At 39.7% G+C, this 23,391-nt stretch overlaps 3 protein-coding genes across 7 annotated transcripts; 2 read left to right on the top strand and 1 right to left on the bottom strand.

The window, feature by feature from the left end:
* On the top strand, positions 1 to 7,880 carry ap1m2 (adaptor related protein complex 1 subunit mu 2). The gene is made up of 12 exons (XM_006787393.3): positions 1 to 195; positions 2,872 to 3,028; positions 3,163 to 3,230; positions 3,425 to 3,555; positions 3,763 to 3,910; positions 4,967 to 5,093; positions 5,208 to 5,350; positions 5,698 to 5,769; positions 6,162 to 6,320; positions 6,426 to 6,551; positions 7,442 to 7,517; positions 7,635 to 7,880. The coding sequence occupies exons 1-12, from the start codon at positions 154 to 156 to the stop codon at positions 7,658 to 7,660; spliced, it is 1,275 nt and encodes a 424-aa protein (XP_006787456.1). The 5' UTR covers positions 1 to 153; the 3' UTR covers positions 7,661 to 7,880.
* Positions 7,881 to 8,216: 336 nt separating this feature from the next.
* Positions 8,217 to 10,931, top strand: cdkn2d (cyclin-dependent kinase inhibitor 2D (p19, inhibits CDK4)). 2 transcript variants are annotated; one of them, XM_006787391.2, is made up of 3 exons: positions 8,217 to 8,283; positions 8,843 to 9,001; positions 9,965 to 10,931. In XM_006787391.2, the coding sequence occupies exons 1-3, from the start codon at positions 8,242 to 8,244 to the stop codon at positions 10,316 to 10,318; spliced, it is 555 nt and encodes a 184-aa protein (XP_006787454.1). In that variant the 5' UTR covers positions 8,217 to 8,241; the 3' UTR covers positions 10,319 to 10,931. The 2 variants fall into 2 exon arrangements, with proteins under 2 accessions (XP_006787454.1, XP_006787455.1); XM_006787392.2 differs by lacking the exon at positions 8,217 to 8,283 and adding an exon at positions 8,294 to 8,469.
* Positions 10,932 to 15,744: 4,813 nt separating this feature from the next.
* On the bottom strand, positions 15,745 to 22,522 carry si:zfos-323e3.4 (volume-regulated anion channel subunit LRRC8C). Of its 4 annotated transcripts, none has more exons than XM_006787388.2 (5): positions 22,446 to 22,522; positions 21,762 to 21,880; positions 21,220 to 21,346; positions 20,906 to 21,064; positions 15,745 to 18,779 (listed from the first exon to the last, which is right to left on the bottom strand). In XM_006787388.2, the coding sequence occupies exons 4-5, from the start codon at positions 21,044 to 21,046 to the stop codon at positions 16,497 to 16,499; spliced, it is 2,424 nt and encodes an 807-aa protein (XP_006787451.2). In that variant the 5' UTR covers positions 21,047 to 21,064; positions 21,220 to 21,346; positions 21,762 to 21,880; positions 22,446 to 22,522; the 3' UTR covers positions 15,745 to 16,496. The 4 variants fall into 4 exon arrangements, with proteins under 4 accessions (XP_006787451.2, XP_006787450.2, XP_006787453.2 ...); XM_006787387.2 differs by lacking the exon at positions 22,446 to 22,522 and having other exon boundaries at positions 15,745 to 16,401; positions 16,482 to 18,779; positions 21,762 to 21,921; XM_006787390.2 differs by lacking the exons at positions 21,220 to 21,346; positions 21,762 to 21,880 and having other exon boundaries at positions 22,446 to 22,489.
* Between the last annotated feature and the right edge of the window lie 869 nt (positions 22,523 to 23,391).

A 23,391-nucleotide genomic window follows, 5' to 3' on the forward strand; every position in this document is an offset into this window, starting at 1 on the left:
AAAAAGACACCGTGGAGTCCGCGATCAGCCCGGCCTGAACGGTTCCTGACATTTTCAGGACAAAGCTGCTGCAAAAAGTCTCGAGTTAGGCTTTAAACTCAATTTCGGCGCGTCGTGAAATCTCACGCTGTTGGTCCTCCGGGTTCAGACACGATGTCCGCCTCCGCTATCTTTGTGCTGGATCTGAAGGGAAAGGTAAGAGCAAAGCTCGAGCTAATTTTAGACAACTGATAATTACTTATTCCTGCCACGCGCGCAGGAATAAGTAACAACACAGCAACCAGTTTTGGTTGCTTGGTTGAATTTTTTTTGGTGCTCTTTTAACTGTTAAACATTAAACGCGTTGTTAAAAATTTATAACAGACCTCTCTTTCTCACACTCTTTCTTATATTTCTTATTTTATTTTACTTTTAGTTTTCTACTTCCGGATACATGGCAATGCAAATAAAGCTTTAAACAATGGAAGCGAAAGCGTGTTGCCGCACATGTAGCCTTCATGTAGATAGTTTGTGTCACCGTCACGTTTATGTTTACACAGGAACCTGAATGACTCTGGCATGACAGACAGAACATGTAACTTTACCCTCGAGTTAATGTTTCTCGTGGCTTCATGTTGCGTGTGCGATGGGGTGACATTACTATTTATCTACTCCAACCCAAGCTCAATCCATACGTTTTTTAATTTATTTTTTCACCAGCAGTTTCAAGGTTGTTGGTTTTGCATGTGTCGTTTCCAAGGCCAGTCGACACTGAGATGGAGAGGTGGTGTACCAAATATAGATTTGTTTTTGGAGGGGTCTGGGTTCTGATTGGTTAAACAAATCATCATCAAAAACTTTTATTTACACTTTTATTCCCCTACACCTAAGGTTCCATCACCAGATAATAATATCTCCTTCTCATGCATGACCTGGGTGAATTAGACTGTTGTTATACATGTCATGACACAATCAGTCCCATCAACAACTAAAAGAAAAATATTTATGGATCCTAACTTTATACAGAGCTGTCAAAAATACTATTATCTTCCAGCTTTCCATTTTTTTAATACTTTTAAAATGAAGGGGCAAAAAAAGGATGATTATTTCCATTCAGAGCAGATTAGCAACCACTTCAGAAACAGGCTGCATGCTGGTGGACACATGTGCACAAGGTTTTCTCTTCCACTTCTACAGGGATGTGAAAACAGCATAGAATTTTAGTCTACTTTATAGCTAGAACTAATAATAATAATAATAGTCACATTGTAACTAATCATTGTAATTATTGTCTCAGCATCTGTGGTAAAGTGCTGCCATATTGGTGATTAAAAGCTTTAATTTTCTGCTATTATTTTACTTATGATTGGTATTTTCTTATATTTAGTGGTTTTGTCTTTTGAAAATGCAGTTTGCCTATTTGATTTTATTTATCTCATAATCTGATCATTAAAATTTATTTTCCTGTCTGATCAGTTAAGGGAGGAATATGCAGGTGTCAGGGTTCAAAATTTTCGATAATATGCTTTCCCCCAGGTGCTTACTTCCATTAAGAATCTTCAATTTTTTCGGCTGCTTCCTTTGGAGTCTGCCACAGTGGATCATCTGCCTCTATCTCACCCTATCCAGTAGCATCCTCATCTGTCACACCAACCCTCACCATGTCTCCTTTTGCTACATCTATGAACCTCCTCTATTGTCTTTTTTCTGTCTGACAGCTACATATTGAAATCCTTTGCCCTCCAAACCATCTCAGCCTCACCTCTCCAACTTTGCTTCCAAAGTGCTCAGCTTGTCCTGTCCCTCTGATGTTCACATTTCTGCCCATCTTGGGGGTTTGTGTATTTTAACGTATATTAAATGTACATATTATTCCAAAACAGGAATGTGAACGCTGAGTAAGGCCATGTTCCAATTTCTTGTTTACTTTTATTCACACATCAGAATTTTTAGGTTTAAATGTCTAAATGAAGCCATGTTTAATTAAAGATCGATTGATTTGTGTAAATTTCTGGTAGATAAAGGCTTGGTTTGTTTTGTTTTTATAAAGGATATTTATGGATATTGTGGTGTTTTAACAGATAACATGTTTGTATAAGAAATATTATGAATAAGACTCGGAACCTTAAAAAAAGGTTGATGTCTGAATCTCTGTGACAAATTTTTATCACTTTGTCCCACTATTAGGGACAAAATGATAATTATCCATCCATCCATTCGCTTCCGCTTCTCCTTTTCAGGGTCGCGGGGGGCGCTGGAGCCTATCCCAGCAGTCATAGGGCGAGAGGCGGGGTACACCCTGGACAGGTCGCCAGTCTGTCGCAGGGCCAACACACAGGAACAGACAACCATTCGTGCTCACATTCACTCGCACATTCACACCTAATGGCAATTTGGATTTTCCAATTAACCTATCCCCACAAGCTGCATGTCTTTGGACGGTGGGAGGAAGCCAGAGTACCCGGAGGGAACCCACACAAACACGGGGAGAACATGCAAACTCCACACAGAAAGACCCCGGTCTGATGTTGGAATTGAACAACAGTGCTAACCACCGTGCCACCGTGCTAATCTGAGAAAATTTTAATTAAAGAGAAAGAAGAGTATTTCTTAAAAATAAAGACAATTTTAATATTTTCCCTCAGTGTTGTTTAAAATCAGTGAGCTTAGTTCTTTTTACTGAGAATCACAAGATCAGTTGTTATTATTGTGATTATATCCAATCATTCTCTAATCGCTTTTCCAGTTGAGAGTCTGTTTGAAACTCCACTATTTTAATATCCATTGCCTTCCAATCATTTAACAGAATGACACTAGAAGCCATTCAATAAGTAGTAATTTCTATATTAACAGTTGTCTCGTAACCACGTGCTGGTATGCTTCCTTCTTCAGGTGCTGATTTGTCGGAACTACAAAGGCGATGTGGACATGTCAGAGATTGACCACTTCATGCCTTTGCTCATGCAGCATGAAGAGGAAGGTCTTCTCTGTCCCGTAATGTCACACGGCAACGTTCACTTCATGTGGATCAAACACAGCAACCTCTACCGTATCCCTGTCCTGAGTGTTTAATGACATCCTTTGCAGGCAATGACCGTTAGCAATCATATGAAAAGATGAGTCCTTGATTTTTACAGCAGTGTTTTTAACTTCATAACATTCCTTGACCTGATCTCGATACAGTTGTTGCTACAACAAACAAGAACTCCAACGCTTCCTTGGTGTATGCCTTTCTCTACAAACTAGTTGAGGTGAGTGATGCCTGGTGTGGTGAATAATGTAAATATTTCCTGTTACCTGTGCATCCTGGTTCCAAAGAAATGGTTTTGTTGTTCTGGGACATCAGTGAAACATGACAGTCAAAGATGGCTGTAATCCAGAGTAAATTCTGGCAGTTACTCAAATCCTGTCCAGATAATGACGGTGTTTGCATGTCCGTACGCAGGTGTTCACAGAGTACTTTAAAGAACTGGAAGAGGAGAGCATTCAGGATAATTTTGTGGTTGTCTATGAGCTGCTGGATGAACTTATGGACTTTGGATTCCCTCAGACTACTGACAGCAAGATACTACAAGAGTGAGAATCTTCAACACACACACACACACACACACACACACACACACACACACACACACACACACACACACACACACACACATACATACAGCACATATGTGTGTGTGTTTTGTTTTTTGTTTTTTTGTTGTTTTTTTTTTTAAATATGTCTTTAAAAGCTAGTCTGGTGTTGCATGACAGCAAATCTTCACCTCTCATCTGCTGTAGGTACATTACTCAGGAAGGTGCCAAGCTTGAAGTAGCAAAGAGCAAGGTGCCGACAACTGTGACCAATGCTGTGTCCTGGAGGTCAGAGGGTATCAAGTACAAAAAGAACGAGGTCTTCATTGATGTCATCGAGTCCATCAATGTATTGGTAAGATGAAAGAAAGGATTCGTCATTCCATTGGACTTGCATACTAACTATTGGTTTGGTTATGTAACGACTATATTATTGATTCAATTCTGAAGTCTTGTTCAATTCAGTTTTATAGTTAGTCCTATAAATAAGTTAGTTTTAGGACTAACTGCTTATTTACGTTTTTGTAAAGGGAACACTTTAATTACACATTGGATCTGGATGAATGCAATATTCAAATTAAAAAAAAATCTTTTCTGACATACACATTTCGGGGGTGGATTCAAAGTCACCCCAACAATTAAGGTTAAAGATTGAAATCACAGGCTGATATAGTTCCTACATTTTGGTACCTTGTCCAGTGGTATCTCCTCCCAGAACTCGAGTAGTCCGTGAATTAGCTTTTGGACAGTCTGTAGTGCTGTCAGATGCTCTGATTGGATTCAGGTCTGCTTTGATATTCCAGGAAATCATGTCTCATGAGGTAAGGCAATGTCCCGCACTACGAGTAACCCAGAGCCCACTGCACCAGTGTAAGGTCTCGCAGTGGGTCTGAGGATTTGGCCAAGTTTGTCCACACAAACAAGGAATTTGACTTGTTCACTTTACTCTTCTACATGCAAAAAAAGTTATGTTTTTTAAATAGGCAGTATATATAAAAAGCAAGAAAAAAAACAAGTCTTAGAGAGTCTTAAAGTCTTAGAAACTATACAAACTGTAAGTGCAAAACTTAGTAGTGCAATGTGCACGTGACCTGAATTTCAACCTGGCACCTAGCAGCATTCAGGGTAGCATGATGAAGTCTGTTTAGTCCTCCGAGGCTATGGTGTGTAACTGTAACTGATATTGTAACTGTTACTGATAAGTGTAACTGATATTATAACGTGATGTACCCTTAAATTTTAGCAGTGTGTTAGTGATGCCATTGATGTATTTTGTCAGTTTAAGTGACAAAATACTTTTTGTGACAAAGTCAAAATCATTTATTTGAATCCTTTTCTTCTCCTTAATAATTGTTCAAATATTTGTCAAAATAACTCATTTTTAAATGATTTAATAATGTCATTTGTTTAGGTGAATGCTAATGGCAGTGTGATGAGCAGTGACATTGTGGGCAGCATCAAGCTAAAAACCATGCTGTCGGGGATGCCCGAACTGCGCCTGGGCCTCAATGATCGAGTGCTTTTTGGCCTCACTGGACGTACGTATGCGACCTCTGCGTACCCATTATCACTGTGTTACCCCAGTCTTAGAGGAAAAACAAGTTGGTGCTGTTTATTTGTACTTTAAGTACTCTGTGTTGATTTATGCTCAGGTGACAAAGGAAAGACGGTGATGATGGAGGACGTGAAGTTCCATCAGTGTGTCCGTCTCTCACGCTTTGAGAGCGATCGAACAATCTCCTTCATTCCTCCAGATGGGGAGTCTGAACTCATGTCCTACCGCATCAATACTCATGTATTGTCCAGCTCACTACTTTATACTCATATGAAATTCAGATATTTGTTACATTTATTAATCTTTATGTTTTGTGCACTGTAGAAGTTGCTAATAGAATTACTTCCTTGTACTAGTTACATAAATAAATACATAAAAATGACTGAGAAATTCACACGATAAGGAAAAGAAACAGTGTAAAGACTTAAACAGACTAAGTGAATGAAAGAAAGCAAACTTATGTGAGCGTTACAGTACTATACATTAACACGTGGATTAAATTAACATTTAAACTGAATTATTTGCATGTTAAGTAGATAAAATGTTAAACTTGTGTGTAACTAAACACTACCTTTTGTTTTTTAAAGGTGAAGCCTTTGATATGGATCGAATCTGTCATAGAGAAATTTTCTCACAGTCGAGTGGAAATTATGGTTAAGGTACTGTACTCAATTATATATATATATATATTTTTTTTTAACCACAATTACATTTATATCTATGGTTTAACTGTTTACCCCCAAACCTGCTAGAGACAAACTGTTAGAGCAAAAAGTGATTTCCATTGTTCCATTTTATTTATGGCCCGATTTTCACAGAAACAGTTGCTTCAAAGTGCTCCATATCGTAAGGTAAAGACCCTACAGTATTAGAAAAAAACAAACAATCACACGACTCCCTGTTAACCATCAGTAACTAACTGTCTTTGTTCGGTTTCAAAAACTAATGACGTCCTTACGCTGCCTGTTCAGTGACGGGGCAGTCTCCCTTAAACAACAGGAAAAAGGTGACTTTCATAAGATTTCCTACTATAACATTCCTGTATTTGCAGGCAAAGGGACAGTTTAAAAAGCAGTCTGTGGCAAATAACGTAGAAGTGAGGGTCCCTGTCCCCAGTGATGCAGACTCGCCAAAGTTCAAAACCAGCACAGGAAATGCCAAATATGTGCCTGAGAAGAACCTGGTTGTGTGGACCATCAAGTCTTTTCCTGTAAGAAATTCACAACATGTTGTAACTATTGCAGACCGGATTGCAGACTAAAGTTATGCTTTCTTGTGTCTTACACATTTTTACTGTGTGTGTCCATCCATGCAGGGAGGTAAAGAGTTTCTCATGAGAGCTCATTTTGGTTTGCCCAGCGTGGAGAATGAAGAGGCGGAGAGCAAACCTCCCATAACTGTGAAATTTGAAATCCCATACTTCACAGTCTCAGGAATACAGGTGTGTTGGTTTCCTTTAACGTCAAAAAACCTAAGTAGTATGACTAAACTACAATCAAAGCATCTTTATGGAAAGTCTTGTATACTGTTTTTATTATTTATGCATTATAAAGTTCTAAATGGTACCCGGGAAGCTTCCTATTCTGCTTATTATACTATGAATAAAGTTCAACACAGCCAGGCTTTCTTTGTCTTACTTGACTTAACAAAACCTAAAACCCCAGTTGGAGATAATGGGTATCATGTTGGCAGTTATCAGCTTTCTCCGTTAAGCTGGGCTTTCTGCCTCAACGTCTGTGCTCGCTCATACAAAAAGGTGTGTTTCATGGGTCGTGTGACTTTTCTTCCACACAAAATGACTACTATCCTACTCCAATCAGAGACGTTATCACAATCATACGATAATTACATGGCAATTACAAATCTAAATATAATAATAAAATGCAATATTGCAAGCACATGTTAATCTAGCAATTACAGAGAAGGTTAAAATAAGCATTTAATTGATTTATCCGTAAGTTTCTTTTTTGCGATCCTCTTCATTTCTAAGGTGATGACTGGACATTAAACTGGATACATTTAGACTCTAAAGTATTAAATATTAAATGTAAATGGTTCCCCAGCAGAGAATCTATTACGCACTTAAAACACGCTGTAGATAAAAGATCACACTTTCATCCGGTTTTAAGCAAAACCTCTGAACACATGATTTAGCCAGGCATAAAGTGAGCCACTTTCCTGGCACAGAAAGCTCTTTAAGCTCAGCATAGTTCACTAACCCATTAATCTCACTTCGTAGTTCACCCCTTTGGTCCAGTATCAATTGGTGTAATGATTGTGGGAAGCTGGACTTTAACTACGCAAATGTGTCTTGCTGCTTTTTTCCACCAGGTGCGGTATATGAAGATCATAGAAAAAAGTGGGTACCAGGCTTTACCGTGGGTCCGCTACATAACACAAAGTGGAGGTATATTAGTAGTCTGTTGGACTTTGGTTGTACCAAGCAGGAAGTGACCTACCCAGATGCAATAACTGAGTCCAATTTTAACCTTTCTAACTCTCTTTATTTATTTTATTTTTTTAGATTACCAGCTGAGGACCAATGTGTAACACCTGTGGAGAAACCTGAATACATTTTCCTCACTTCCAGGACTTCCTAAGGAGCATAAATGATCACTTTAACTAGACTGAAAGAATGTCTTTAAATTTTCACCTGCTCTGTGTAACATTGATCTTGTGTGTGTGTTGTTTTGTGTTTTTTAAATCTATAAGCAATTTGATTGTGATGTTCTATTGTGTGAGCACTGCAAATTATTTAATTATTAAATTAATAAAACGATTCACTTCGAACAGTTTGTAATCATTAACCTTGGTGTTAATGAAAAAACGTTGTCTTTCTCTTGAGTTTAAAACACCACACAAGGTGGATTTTGCCATCGTATTGTAGTAAGGCTTTGTGCAATCACAGTCGCTAAATTCCGCCCAAAATTAAATGCTTACACCCGCCTTTTTCCACACTTGCCTCTGGAGAAATACACTCGAAGGTTAGAAATCTGAATGAACTGCCTTTGAAGACCTCAACGTATACGAATCGCCCGCTTTCTTAGCCGTGTGCGCCGATTGGTCAAATGCTCCTGTTACCACAGTGACAGCGTAGTAACAGAGTTGTAACTCCTCCCGATTTACCATATATGGAAGCACAACACCCTCTTGGCGAGCTGCGATTGGCCAGCGTATGTTCTCCCCAATGTTTGTAAATTGTAGTCTGGAGACACCGCTGTATAGCGCTCAGCGCGCAAATGTATTTTGTAATGTTGATAAACGTATGTTGTTTTAATTACTTTTAAAAATTACTGGTTCGTGGAGACAGCGGGGTCAAAAATCTTGGCGACGCGTTGGATATTGTGGAAGTAAACCAGGTAGCTTGAAAGCGCTTTCGTTTTGTTTTTTTAGCTCTCTTTTTAACGTTAGCTGTTAGCCGGGAGGCTAGTTGTTTGTGTCTTTCAGTTGACTTGCCTCTGGCGGTAGAGCTTATATTTGTATTGTTCAGCAGTACGCTTTGTTAAAGCGGCCGGCAGAACTCCGAATAGTAAGCACGGAGTCAAATAACATGGCGTCAGCGGGGAACTACGGCTTACGTTAGCCGGATGCTGTAGTAACGTTAGCTGTAGGCGACAATAACCTGCCAGCCTCAGTTTCTTTTTTTTCTCCCTCTTATCGTGTTTGTTTTGCGTTCTCGGGGAGCTCGTGGTTGAGCTTCCTCGTAACTGTGGTACGTCTCTCTCCGAGCAGGCAGGAAGGCAGACTATAATGGTCCTTAGTCAGATGGATGCCGGCAAAGCTCTGACGGCGGCAGCTGCCAAAGGGAACACCAGCGAGGTGCAGAGGATCCTGGAGGAATGCAGAGTGCATCCTGATACTCCAAATGAGTTTAGCAGGACTGCCCTACAGGTGAGGATCAATTCAAGTGTTCACGTGAGATATATAAACATATACAGAAGTATTAACAGCCCATATTTCATTCGGTGGACAAACATAGTTCGTCCCACGGTCTCAGAATAATCTCCTTCTCTTTTGTAACGATGGCCTGCGGAAAAATTACCAGCCGCTTCTCTCGAATATGCTTGTAGCGCCATGTTTTTAATGTTAGAATAAAGCGTGTCAATAAAGGTGTCTGTAAAGACAGTAAAATTATAAATCATTTAACTTAAAGCGAAAGCTTCTGCCCCCACAGCCCGTTTAGTTATATGGCGTGAATTTAACGTTATAGTCATGTTATAAACAGCAGTGAATAGGAGTGATGCCTCACACTGGAGTCCACCTAATATGTCCTCACCATTTATAGAGCGACCCCGAACAGGGATGTCGCAGGAGGTTATTGGGTTTATTATTTAATTCACTGTTCAAATTTAGTGAAAACAAAGTGTCCCTCAAAATTTCTCTAAACTCAGGGTGACGAAACTTTGAGTTTGAGATGTTTCATATGTAATAAAATATATTAAAAATCCCTCAAAATTTCAGAAGTGGAACTAAAAAGCTGTTTGATATTTATGCTTTATAACTGACTTCAAGTATTATTTAAGTGCAATAGTTAACATTAACTCATTTTCTTCTAACCCCCCCCCCCCAAAAAAAAACAAAAAAAACAAAAAAAACCAAAAGCAAAACAAAAACACTAGATGAATGCAACACACTGGTGTAAAATTTAATGTAGGGCTGCTGTATTGACATGATTTGTTTTTCCTGCATAGATGTACTAAAGGCCTAACTCTTCCTACTTTGTTTGCTTGTGTTTATTACATTGAAAAAGAATCCGGCTTGATGCAAGACTGTTAAAAAAAACTCTCAGGGTTGCACACTGGTGTTGAATTTGAGAGTGCACTCTCCTCACCTCTCCTCTAATGTCTTCAACAGGTGATGATGATGGGGAACTCCAAGATTGCCAGCCTGTTGTTAGAAAAAGGAGCCAACCCCAACGTCCAGGACAGACACGGGATAACGCCTGTCCACGACGCAGCTCGAACAGGCTTCCTTGACACCGTGGAGGTTCTGGTGGAGTACGGCGCCTCAGTAAACATCCCGGACAGGAGTGGCGCGCTCCCTATTCACATCGCCATCCGGGAAGGCCACCGGGATGTTGTGAAGTATTTGGCGCCACGGTCCAACCTTAAACACGCCAACGTCAGCGGTCAGACAGCGGTAGACGTGGCCCGAGCTTCATGCGTGCCGGATATGATTGACTTGCTTTTTTCGCACATTCATAGTTAGCCTGAAAAGTGGGTGTATTTTGCCTAACCCTAACCTCACACTTTGTTTCGCTTCAGTCCTGGTAACTTGATTTTTGTTGCTGTGTAAAGGATTTTTCTTTTCTTTTGTTAACAGTGGCTCAGCATTATTATGTGACAGGACATATTGTCTTGGCAGCTTATTTTCAGTGGATGGGTGGCTATATACTGTAGACACCTCTTTTGCACAGTGCAATTTAGGCACCTTATATGAACATATACATATATATCTGTTTTCCCTATGAATTGGGAGTGCACATTTGTAGATAGTCCCCCCGCCCCCAGTGTTTTCTAATTATTTCCTTTGTGTAAGAATTGTAACAGTTGTATGTTGTTGTTTTTTTAATTTACAAAACTTGACATTGTGCACCCTGATTGCTTTGCATAGTTGTGTTTCTATTAATTAGATGTACTTAGAGTTTGGATTTACTCCTATTTATTGTTAAAATAGGATTGAATATTCCTCTTTGTAAATAGCAACCCTTATTGTGATTTGTTGAAATGTTATTTATATAAATACTTTTAAAATCTAAGTGAGATTATTCACTTCACTATTTGAAGAAGAAAGCACAAAATAAAGTGTTGAACTTGAAGTTTTGCTGTCTTTTCATTTTGATTTGGATTCTGTAATTGGCTAGTAAGAGCTACTGCTCTTGGGTTTCTGCTCACTGGGATCACTCAGGTCATCTCAGGGTTTTTTTGTGTGTGTGTGAATTTAGGGTGTCATAACAAAAGGCTAAAAAGGAAGTGATTTACTTTTATTTTAACTTCTGGGCTTTAGTGGCCATTGGTCAGAACTGGCCTGGTGGGGTACAATCTGGACCACTGGATGCTGGGTGAATTGTTAAAAATTACAGAGTAAGAGTTTTTACCAAAGGGCCATGCTGACCTGGTTCGTTGAGTTTGATTGAAACATTTTTTTAATGATAGAAAGTTGAAAAACTGAGAAATTCTGGTGTAAGTAAATTTATTTTTCGTTCTTAGGCTAGATTTATTACAGGTTTAATGTTTTAAGGAAGTACTTATTTACACTTAGTTGTTTTTTTTTAATAGGTTATGGTGCAATGATTTTACTATTAAAATGAGATTGAACTGCATGTGACCTATAAGTTTGACACTCCTGATGTAGAGAATGAAGGGGGATGGGAAGCCTCGCTTCTGTCAGTCTGCCCCAGGGCAGCTGTGGCCACAACTGTAGCTTACCTTCACCAGTGTGTGAATGTGAGAGTGAATGAATAGTGGAATTGTAAAGCGCTTTGAGGGGTCCCGAAAAGCGCTATATAAAATGCAATCCATTATTATTATTTATTATCTATTGCACATCCACATGAATTTAAAATCAACAGTTATAATCGCCAAGATATGTGTGTTTTCGGACTGTGGAAGGAAACTGGAGCGCCCGGGGAAAACCCACACAAGCACAGAAAAAACATGCAAACTACACATCAGGCCTCAGGAAGGTTCACATCCAGAAGCTTGAGCCAAAACTGCTAACCGCTGCATCACCACACCACCTACTTGTTGCTGGAACATAAGAGTCCACAGATAATCTTTTCTTCACTATCTCAAAACCCCGGCTCTGTCCTTGACTCCCGATGCTTTTCATGTTTTTAAAATCCCCCAAAAACCCCCAAAACAAAATAGATTAACACAACTGAAAGAGGAATTTAATCAATCATTATGTGCTTTTCTTTGCATCTTTTCATGCAGTCTTAACCGCCCAGACGTCCTTATGGTGATCCACCAAGGGCATTTGCAATAACTCCACGCTGGAATGTACAGCGCGGTGAAAAGTCTCACAAAGGTCACAAAGATAGCTGAACTGAAACTAGAAATGAATGAGAGCCCTGTTTTGTTGGAGCTTGTAGGTAACAGTGGCACAGTTTGCTGATGTTTGTGCTCGGGGCTCTCGTGGTACAATGGGTATTTTGTTTGCTTGTGTGCTGCTGGCCAACTTTACTTGCCAAGAAAGGAGATACAGTTCAACTGCTGCGCTCACAGCTCACTATACAGACATCTATGATGTCACAGAACGATCACACAAATCAAATTTATTTCAATAGAAAACACACAAATTTCCATTTGAATGAAATAAAAAACAAACCAAGTGCTGTGCTTTAGAACAGCTGATAATATCTGCCTACTTTTAAATGCTGATCTTTTCATCTTCAAGGAATATTTTAACATTAAATGAATGTGATGTTTATTCAGCAGCGCTAATCCAGACTCAGAATCTGATGTTTGAGTAAAGTCTACTGGAGCAATTCTGCTCAAAATGCTGTCTTTCCCCACCCATATTTTCCCAGATAGTTTAGCAACTTTCCGCTCAGAGGTCTGCTTCGTCACCACGCCCTTAAATTGTGTAATAGATATTTAAGTATATTTTTTCACCCTAACAGATAAATCAGTCACAAAACCGGGATGGTTAAATATACAGCCCAGCCACTAGGTAGAGCTCAGCGACTTCACTGACTGGGTGTGTGGCTGTTACATTCAAGCACTTCCTGAATGTAGCTGGGTTAATCCACAGATTGGGAGAAATATGCAGGTTTACAAGCAGCAGTAACAATAGTGGGAGTAAACAAGAAAACCCTGAATCAGCATACTGGTGCAGTCACACGCAGATGTGTGTAAATTAAGATGACACAAGGAAAACTATCCCGATGTCTGACCGAACTAACGTAATAACTAAGATTTCGCACTTCTTGTTTTTCTATTCTGCTTGGATTAAAGTGTTGTTATTATTGTTAATACTTGTGTCTTTTTATATTATATTTATATCTCCGTTAATATCTATTTATATCTAAATACATGCACAGTGGATGCATCGGAGAGCATCGGGGTAAGTATCTTGCCAAAGGATATTTGGTATGCAGACTGGAGCAGACGGGGATCGGTCTGAGTTTCTACACTTCATTTCATACAGTTGTATGTACTCTCAATTTCCCTCTGGGATTAATAAAGTTTCTCTGATTTTGATTAGAGCGGAGAGGAGCAGTGAGAGGTGACAGACAATAGGGGTGACACAGCTTCACAGATTCATAAACCACTTGTCCACAAATGCCCCTCACTAAAGGTCAATCCAAATTTCAACAGTATCAATACCAACACTGGTATTTTTATCGGATCGATATTAGAGATTTGCCCACTGAATTGTTTTAAATCAATATACCTCAAACATGCACTATGAAAAATGAATCTTTTTTGTGCTGACTGTCGTGTTTATTTTTTATAGCCTAACACATTTAAACAACAGAGGTTTACACAAAGTGCTTTAGCGACAGAAACATTTACAGCCCAGGCCTCCAAAAAACACAGTTTTAAAATAAAGTGATTTTGTGGTTGTTAAAATGTGTTCAGAATTTGCAAAGTGATGGTGATTCATCTCATAAATCATGAAACACCGCTCTCCTCTATATAAACTGCCTTCATAGGTTAAAAGTGTTGATATCAGTATTGATATCGGCAATACCAGCCCTGTATTTACTTGGTATTGAATCGATACCAAACAACTGCCCCTGACCTCTGTTACAGCTGTGGTGATTATGTTGCCAAGAAAATAAATCTGCATATTTAACTAGCAGTTTGATCATTTGTTTAAAACATGTTATCAAAAATCTGAATTTACTCCTCGCATTTTAGAATTTTGGTCCAACAAAACAAGATATTTGGTGAAATGAACTGGAGCACTTTGGTTTTGTAACACCGCTTTATTCAGATCTAGACCAAACTGTTTATTAGAATAATATGTCAAATAATCAGTAATTAAGATTATTAGTTGGTTGCAGATCTCTAATCTCTTTCATTTACGAAATGTAATAGAGCTTAAAAGGATTTAGGGATTAATTTCATCTTTAAAAACATGCTCTTGTGCTCATGGAAGGAGGAGCTTCCCATGTGTGCAATTTTTACTAGACTGTAAGATGTAGAGAACTGCAAATCAAGTGCTTCCTTCATTTTTTTTTCATTTGAAACTGTTATTACCTCTGGATTGTTTGGCCTTTGGCATTTGGTGAGATTCCAAACGATGAGTCACTGGAAGCTGTTACACGCGCTGCTGTGCTTCTCACTTCATCAAGCTGCACGAAATCACAGCCTGCAGGGACTGAATGTGAACCTTTACCAGAAACGGCTCTCTGCACACTCCTCACAACCCAAAGCAACAACCGTCTTGGAGACATTGCATTGCTAGTTTTTCCAGTCAATTATTAGTCACATTTAGACTGCTACTTGACTGCTACTTTAACTGAGACTTAACCCTTTCATGAATGAATTATGAATATCCTCATTCAGGATTTTTCTTAAGTATTTCTATTCATCTTTAGGCATGAAAAAAAGATTTTTGAACTTCATTATTTTAAACATGTACTTTTCAAAGAGTTCTTTACATGTCCACCTAGGCGGACAACAGATGTGTATGGACTAACACATCATTGTCCAGTGTAGTGGTTTATGTGTATACCATCAACACCGACACAAATACAAGAAAACATCCTTTGAATAGCTGTCCACTATAGTGACCACTATGTGTGAAAGGGTTAAAGAAATAGAGAAATGATTGACAAATCACTTACTGTGCAACTTATTTCCCTTCATAATAAGTGCTAAATTCTCCCTAAAACATCTCAATTCCTTAATGTGACAGAAAATAGCACACACAGTAATCCTTGAATCAAGGGCAAGTGAGTGTGCTGATTGACACGAACATATTAAGAAGTCACACAAGCCAGAACATGACCGACTGCATTTCATTTGAGCAGTGGAAGCTGTTTCCAGGAAGCACTGGTTTTATGTGCGTCTGAACATGAGATGTGAATGGAGGAAACAATGGTGAAGGAAAAGTGCAGAATCCATGCATCTAAAGTTTTGCATAAAGGATGTTTGAAATTTTTTAAAAAGAAAGAAAAACAATATTTCAAGTAAAAATATATCCAGTTTAAAGCATTTAAACAGCTCAGCCTAGTCATCCAAGTTAGCAAGTTTCCATAGTTGCATGTTACGTGCCACAGCTTTTTAAAATTCTGCTGCCTGGACATCACCTCCAATTATCACCTGCACTATGCTGAAACATTAGTGGAAACAGTAGCCATTACCACTGGCACTCACATCATGCACAGTCAATGTTGTAGAGAGTGAACCTTTACCTTATTCATACCACCCCAGTATGAATTCACTCACTTCTCCATTTGACTGAATGTGTAAACAGAGATATGAACACCTTTTATCCAGCTACTGAAAGGCTTTTTCTCCCTCCACATGTTTTGGAACTGAAACAGAGCGACATGAACCACCACACTGTAAGAAATGCATAGTCACGCTGTGCAAACCCGTCAAGCAGAATACAGTTCAAAAGTCTTTAGTAAACAAACGGAGGTGCAGTCCCAAAACATTTGAAGGTTAAGGCTTGTTCGCTGTTTTATTTCTGTAAAGTACTTATAGCTCTTATTTCATCACCACATACAGTATTAATCTGATCTTGAATTACAACACTTTTTTTGTTCCACTTTACATTTCTGTGTCATCTACTGAAGTAAAAATCACGTTTTGTAAAAATGAAATGTAGATGTGTTTTTACACATTTTAACTTAATAAAATATTAATTTACCAAAGAAGATGCTATTTTCAGGACAACACATAAAAAACATTTTCAACTGTGAAAATCAAAAAATATAAATCATTTTGTTATGACTGCTTTTAAATAGAGTCTTTAAATCTTTTTTTAATGGATATGCAAAACTGGGACAATTAGGATTTCCACACTTGTCCACAGATGTGTTTTCCCTACTAGAAATGCACAGTGTGGTTTAAGCTGCCTGGAGAAAGCGTGCGGGAGGCAGCCTTCATGATGTCCACTTAATGCATGCAGTTTGCATATGGCACAATTTGACATCACATGGACTTTGTGCTAGGCACCTGGTAGATTAAAGACCGTCTGATCCAACTGTGTTAGACCTTTGTGTTCTCACCAGCACCTCTTTAGGTCAGTCCTATGAAAGTCTTCAGCTTTAGAGTTACTGGTTCTCTTTTAGTGGTCAGCTGTGGTTTGGGTTTTCCTTTTCCTTCTCTCTGAAAAATATTTGGATCAAAAATGTTTTTTCAAGCTCACCCACCACTCTTTAATTAGAAAACACAAGTATGTGACGAACCTTAGCTCCACACACTCAGCTTTTATTTAACTTGCTTCTTACATCTGATGGCAGTTGATCCAGCAGGTTATCTTCTACTATCAGCCCACTCAGCAGGGGACAGTCCCCTATCTCCTGAGGTAAGTACTCCAGACGGTTTCCTTTAATATCCAGCCGGACCAGCTGGGCAAGGTTGGCTACTTTTGAGCTGAGGTGTGAAAGGCGGTTGTTACCAAGAATCAGCGTTTTTAGCCTTTTACAGGAGAACAGCTCTTCTGGCACTGTCTCTAAGGAGTTGAAAGCTGCAGAGAAGAACTGCAGGCTCTGCAGGATGTTCACTTCAGAAGGGAGCGAAGTGAGTTGATTGTGAGAGATGTCGAGGTGCCGAAGTTTGGTGCAGTAGAAGAGGCGAGAGGGAAGCTTTCCTAGCTTGTTCCAGCTAATGTCCAGTGTCTCCAAGGTATGCAGCTTAGATATATGTTCAGGGATGTATGAGATTTTATTGTGCCATAGCCGAAGTGTAACTAAATGCCTGCAGTGCTGTAAGCTCAGGATCTCCTCCACAGTAGTGAGTTTGTTTTCCTTCAGGTCCAGCTCCTGCAGATTGCTCAGGCTGAAGACAGCACTTGGGATGCGCTCCAACTCACAGCCCACTAATTCCAGTGAAACTAAGTTGGTTAACTTCTTCAGGATGCTTAAAGCCTGGACCCTGACACTTTCATTGTAGATACGCAAGCGTTGCAACTGGAACGCAACATCTGCTATGCTGGAGGGGATCTTTGTAAGTTTGGAGCGAAAAGTGAGGACCCTCAAAGCTCTAAGCTCTTTAAAGGAATCCAGAATGGGACTTTTGGACACCTCGTTGGTTAAAGGACCTTCCAGGTGGAGCTCTTCCAGGCAGTGTAAGGTGTACATCCACACAGGAACCTCTTCGAAATGCTCAAAGGTTAGATATAGAATCTTTAAATGTTCTCTCAGGTGGTTTAGGGCAGCAACTTGGAGCTTTGCGGGGCAGTAGACCATTGATAACTCCTGGAGAGACTCTAGCTTTGCTATACTAGCCGGTATGGTGACATTCTTCATCTGCTCGAGTTTGAGTGATTCCAGTTCGGGAATCTCAAAAACGGTTTCTGGAAGCCCTGGTAACATTAACAGGTGTAGCTCTAGACGGTTTCTGGTGTTCCTGGCTAGACGCGTGCGCAACTTTTTGTCAGTCCACTCGTAGTTTAGATTAAGCTGATGGAGGCGGCTCTCGCTGACTTCAGAAAGAAAGACAGCAAACCTTTTAGAATAAAGAGCATCATATTGGTCCACAAGATGCAGCAGGAAGGCAAAATCATTCTTCACATCAGGTATGTCATTAATTCCGGTCTCCAGTCTGACCTGCTCAAAGTAGTACTCCTTTAGAGGTCGATGGAAAAGCCAGTAGAGGGTATAGATACGCAGAAGTCCAAATACGGCCACAAAGCAGATATAGCAGTAGGCAAGCTTGGAGAAAAGATGTGCTTTGTTGTGGTTACAGCAATAGATATCAAAACCAGTCAGCTCAGGCGGAACCAAACACTGCACAACTATCTCAATGTTAGGTACCAGCAATGCGGTGTAAATAATAATCAAAAGAAAATGGATGACCTTTACTGAAGTTTGCAGCACGTACATGTGGTACAAAATGTCTTTTTCCTCCACATGAGTTCGGAGCTTCTTCACCTTTTCAAATAGAGCTTTGGCTTGCTCTCCTTCCTTCTTATCCAACAAAGAGAGGGTAGACTTCGGTTCTGCACTTTTCTTTTCTTGATTAGACTTAACAGAGCAGGAGCGAAGGAGGCCCACAGTCTCCTCCTCATCGATTTGTCCTTCTGTGGAGCCTTTAGTCATAGTGTTCCTCCTCCAGTTGACTAGCTTCTCCTCGCCTCTTTCCTCGGAAACTTCACTCAGGGCTCTTGTGGTCCAGGGTGAGTCAAAGCACTTGTCAAGAATGTTGACAAAGAGATCAATTTTAGAAGATGTCCCAGGAAACTTGAACCAGAAGCTGCTTGTTACCATGAAGATTATGGTGTGGATAACCACGAGGTACGGAAAGTACTTTGCATACCAGTGAACAGACCTCTCATAGCAATAGTTGTTGACGAACACGTATTGATGAATGTCCAGATTGTTCTTCCGCCCAAACACCTCCACTATGATGGGGCTCGCCGGGGTCACCAGTGTGTTCTGCAACTTCTCATTGTCCCCATAACTGCTGATGTTGCTGCAGTCAATTGCTTTTGGTGTTGGACTGGTGAAGTGGCTTGGCAGGCATGCAATCTTGTCTTGGGTGAGCTATAAAAAAAAAAAGAACATAATAATATTGTGATAAAAACAAAGCCCAGTTCACTTGTTGGTACGCAAGTATTTCTGACTGGAGAACAGCAAGGCCTAAACTAATCTGCTTGTTCTCCCTCTCAGGCGTAACATAGTCACAATTTGTCAAATCCCAAGGCGTTCCTGAGGAATGCGAAAGGTGACCTTCCACGTTCTTATGCTACGTGCCAGGTTATGGATGAAATCTAGTAGAATGATGCTCCCACGGTAATACACGTTCCAGCCATGTATTCCAGCCCTAACCCTAACTCTATCCCTAACCTCAACCAGCATGTTAGATAGTGTTTTCCAAAGTGATTTAAGTAAAACAAACGTACACGTGTAGATTCATTCCAAATGGTTCTCATGTTTCCTCATTTTTCTGATCTTGTAATATAGGGACGTGATGGGTTCCCGGAAGTGTAATATACTGACAATTTACCACTTAGTGTATAATGTTACGCTTTGCGAGTGATGAACTAACAGGTTTCACCTTGCGGGTAAAGCCTAAATGCAAAAGCTAAAAACTGCAGATGATAAAATCAGATAGGGGTTTAAAAATACACAAAATCCTCCGCCCTTTGATGCGTCATCAAACAGACAAGCAACAATCAGAAACAGGCTTATACTTTCCAAGCCATGACATCAGACATGACACTACTTGGAGGGATGATCCATTCCACCTCTTCATTAAGACACTAAGCACCAGTGTTTCAGAGTAAAAGTCACTATTAACATGCTGCTGTAGGAAAGCAAGAAAAATCCATCACCAAAGCAGAAGATTCCACTGTAGTGGAATATTTTCTTTATTGTTTTCTAATTAACGAGATTTTGTGCTGCTGCAGAGGTTAATGAGCACAGCGTGTCTAACAGCTCTAAGTGAAAGGGAGATTTAATTCTGCCATTTCTATTTTTACATTTAATTGGATTACCTATGTCTGAAGAAGAAATCACAACACTAAAATCCACAATTAGAAAGTGCTTCGCAGTTTGGATAAAAACCGATTAAAGAATAAAAGTACATATTTATACTTACAAACACACAGTCTTTCATTCATTCCTACATACACACTTATGTATACACATATGAGAAGAACAAAAGGCCAAAAATAATTAATGGCTTTATTTATGGCCTTTTGTTATGAGTATTGACTAGTTTTTTGTTAGCAGCCTAGCTGCTGTATTCTAGGCCAATGGTAGACGGGCTAAAGCAGACTGAGAAATGCATGTGAAAAGTGAGTTAGTTATAATCGAGATGGCAGAAAATTAAAGTATGTACAAAAGTTTCTTCATTACTGGTAGATTTTTGAGATATTTCGTAAATGAAAGAAACCAGACTGGATAAACTTGGAGTTGTGAAAATTTTGGTCGAAAATAGCAGATGATTTAATATTTTTAATTTAAAATTAAATGTGTGTGTTACACCATCCTTGTAAAGGTGGTGGTTATATGTTTAATTGCTTGGTTGAAATCCATAATAACTTTATAAATGTTACACTGACAGAAGGAATAAATAATAAATATTCTAATGAGTGTCAGACTATAGAGAACCCCTTTGGTTGCTGAATTATTTTCACACATTCAGTTTCGCCAAACAGACTGTGTAGATGGTGCAGCAATTCAGACAGCTTTGTGACCAATTCTTTTCATGAATGCGTCCCCTGTAATGCCCCTTTGTTGTTGGTGTCTACGCTTAAACAACAATTTAGTACAATTACAGGAATAAACTGATGCTTCTGCTCTGAAAAACACAACAGTTATGAAATCTGCAGTAAACAAGTTGTGAAATTTGTATGTTATTATATCTGATTAGCGCTGACTACACTGTAGTCCCTTTGCTTTACTTTGGTGCTATTTTAATGTGACACAGAAATGATATTCATGTGATGAGAGACACACATTAAGCAGCCAGTTTGTGATCTGAATGTGCACAAAGTGGGTCAGGAGAAACAAGTTCGTTCAGCTGTAGTGCTTTCCTTTTTCGCGTGACTGGGTGGGCAGATAACGCAGGAATTATCATGGCATCTACAATGAGACAGACAAGGTCAGCGATGACTTGGTTTTACTTTTTGAAAACTTATGGACACGAAGTGTAGACACCTTACCTGCAAAGTGCATCCAAAGACTCCAATCATGAGCATAGCAATGCACAGATACTCTGTGAAAACATCCCACCATGGTTTCAGGACCCTATACTTCGAGCTGGGCTCTGTGCCGAGGGATCTGAATTCACCCACTGGGATCATCCTGGCTGCTGCTCCACACTGATGAAAGGAGACGAAAGGAAAGGAACGAGTGGATTTGAGCAATGAAGCTGGAACAGGCTTTCAATGCAGAGAAGTCTCCAGAGAAAATCTTGTCAAAGGTTTTAAAGTTACATGACACAAAGAACACACATGAGCTTTGGCTGTTTATTGACCTTGAATGAATGGACGCTCCTCCTGCGCTCAAAGGGGGATTCAAACAGGATGAACTAGTCTGACAACAAAGAGAGTCTCTCTCTCTCTCTGGAAAGAACGAAAACAATTTTGTGTCCTGAAGCCCACCTTAATAGATAAACAGAGAAAGAAGGACAGAAGCTCCACTGTTTTATAACAATACTACTGCATCAAGACGAGATAAATAGCCTGTTAATTTGTGATGTGAGCTGTGCGGATTTGTGCACACACAAGTAACCAAATACAAATCATTGCAGCAGACTTCTGCCTGGCTAATTTCTTCTTAACATCGCTGCTTGTGTTAAATTTGAGGTAAAAGTGGCGTTTCTTGTGGCGTTGTCTTCATTTAACAACGCAGGTAATGAGTGAACTTACAAAGCTACTTCCTAAACCAAACGAGTATAACCTCGAGAACGTATCTCCCATTAAGTTTTAAGTTTCCACTGAAGTTTGAAATTATCTCAGAAGTTTCGTCCAACAGAGTAAAACAGAAGCAAGCGTCAGCAAGATTAATTTTACATACCTGCGCGCACACAGGATCCTCTGGTGTCCGGTGGCAGTGGCCAGAGTTTTTTTCATCACTTTCAGAGGCGCTCACCGGTGTGAAGCTCGCGAGAACTCACGCGGCACATCCAAGCGAGACTTTCAAAATAAAACCACTGTCAGCAACCATGTTCAACGCATGTGAGCGCTGACTTTACAGAGGCACACTTCAAGTAATCTTTACGTAGTTAATGTGATTACTGCAGTTAGTGTATATTTGCGCCCCTAGCAACAATTTAAAATGAGGCTTTATATTAAATTAACCCATAAGACTCCAGACCCATTTTTATTTTCAGGAAAACTATGAGAGCGTAAATGCTAAAACTTTAACAGGAGATTTCTTCAATGTGTAGAAGATGAGTTAATAGATCAAACTGTATAAGCGGACATTTCTTCACCTATCACAATAGAAGATCCCTGCCCGGTCCTAACAATCAACAACCCATAAACCCGTCAGAATACAAGCACGCGGTCTGTTATCGTATGACTTTCAAACGATAAGAAGGCATGGTTATTAAATAACGCTCCTGGTCTCACGCCAGACAAAGCAGGAACAGCCTCCTTATTTTTCAGCCACACCTCGATTAGTGTTGCGTAACCTTGACATTTTTGTAAACTCATGCTGTGGTAATATTCGGGAGAAGAAGGGAAGAGAGGAAGTTACCGCAGTGACTTTCTTTCCGTCCAAACTGAATCACAAACTTATCATCCTCCTGTCTTTGACGTGCGTTTCTGGTTACAATCTAACGTCGGGTGTTAAGCAGAAAAGTTTAGAGGCCTATTAACTGCTTAAATTTCCATCTGCAATATTTGAAAGATATTGTTTTCTTCCAACGAGAAACTGGTGACGCAGCTGTATATCTTCACAGATTCTTTTTTAAGTCTGTGTTTTTTAGGCCTGTGTTTGCCAAGTCTTAATACTCTTGTAAGCCCACACAATACTTCTCGGTAGTGTAAACAGTGGTCTACCTTATCCACCTGCTGGGTTTAGCCAGGAAATTAGATGTGTTGGGAGGTATCATGGGTGGTCGGTAAATGACATACCTGCTTTTGCCTCACTGAAAAACACACTAGAAAGATAATAAAAACGAGACATTGCACACTAGTATCTACACGCACACATACTTTATTAGGTGCATTTTGCTCATATTGGGCTGAAGCTCTTTTTGCCATGTCCTAATCCTTCATGGCATAGATTCAAAAACATTACTCAGACATTTGGGTCCTTATTGATCACACCTTCACTGTCAGCTACACATCCATGATATGAATCTCCGGTTCCACCACATTCCAAATATGCCTTATTAGATTGAGGTCTGGTGACTGCCGAGGCCATCGGAGAATTGCAAACTCATTGTCATTTTCAGGAAACTGGTTTGAGACGATTTAAGCTCAACATCCTACAGGTTATTCCGCTAAAATCAGGATAATGTCGAAAATGGGTACACTTTGGTCATTAAGAGATGGACATGGTCAGAAAGAACGCACGGGTAGGATGTGGAGTTTAAATGATGCTCAGTTCGTGCTCAAAGTATACACTTCAGCATCACGAGCAGCCTGGACATAGAAAGCAGGATTTCTTGCTTACATGAGATTCTGACCCCACCACA

Source organism: Neolamprologus brichardi, chromosome 6 (genome assembly GCF_056152115.1).
Source record: "Neolamprologus brichardi isolate AB-2024 chromosome 6, ASM5615211v1, whole genome shotgun sequence".
Taxonomy (NCBI): domain Eukaryota; kingdom Metazoa; phylum Chordata; class Actinopteri; order Cichliformes; family Cichlidae; genus Neolamprologus; species Neolamprologus brichardi.

Bases quoted from the DNA above. Each gene is read 5' to 3' on its own strand.
- si:zfos-323e3.4 (XM_006787388.2), bottom strand. From the start codon at position 21,046: ATGATCCCAGTGGGTGAATTCAGATCCCTCGGCACAGAGCCCAGCTCG. The intron at 18,780-20,905 runs GTAAGGTGTCTA...TTTTTTTTATAG, and splicing joins TCTTTGGATGCACTTTGCAG to CTCACCCAAGACAAGATTGC.
- cdkn2d (XM_006787391.2), top strand. From the start codon at position 8,242: ATGGAAGCACAACACCCTCTTGGCGAGCTGCGATTGGCCAGC. The intron at 8,284-8,842 runs GTATGTTCTCCC...CTCTCCGAGCAG, and splicing joins GCGAGCTGCGATTGGCCAGC to GCAGGAAGGCAGACTATAAT. The intron at 9,002-9,964 runs GTGAGGATCAAT...TGTCTTCAACAG, and splicing joins TTAGCAGGACTGCCCTACAG to GTGATGATGATGGGGAACTC.
- ap1m2 (XM_006787393.3), top strand. From the start codon at position 154: ATGTCCGCCTCCGCTATCTTTGTGCTGGATCTGAAGGGAAAG. The intron at 3,029-3,162 runs GTATCCCTGTCC...ATCTCGATACAG, and splicing joins CAAACACAGCAACCTCTACC to TTGTTGCTACAACAAACAAG. The intron at 6,321-6,425 runs GTAAGAAATTCA...CCATCCATGCAG, and splicing joins GGACCATCAAGTCTTTTCCT to GGAGGTAAAGAGTTTCTCAT.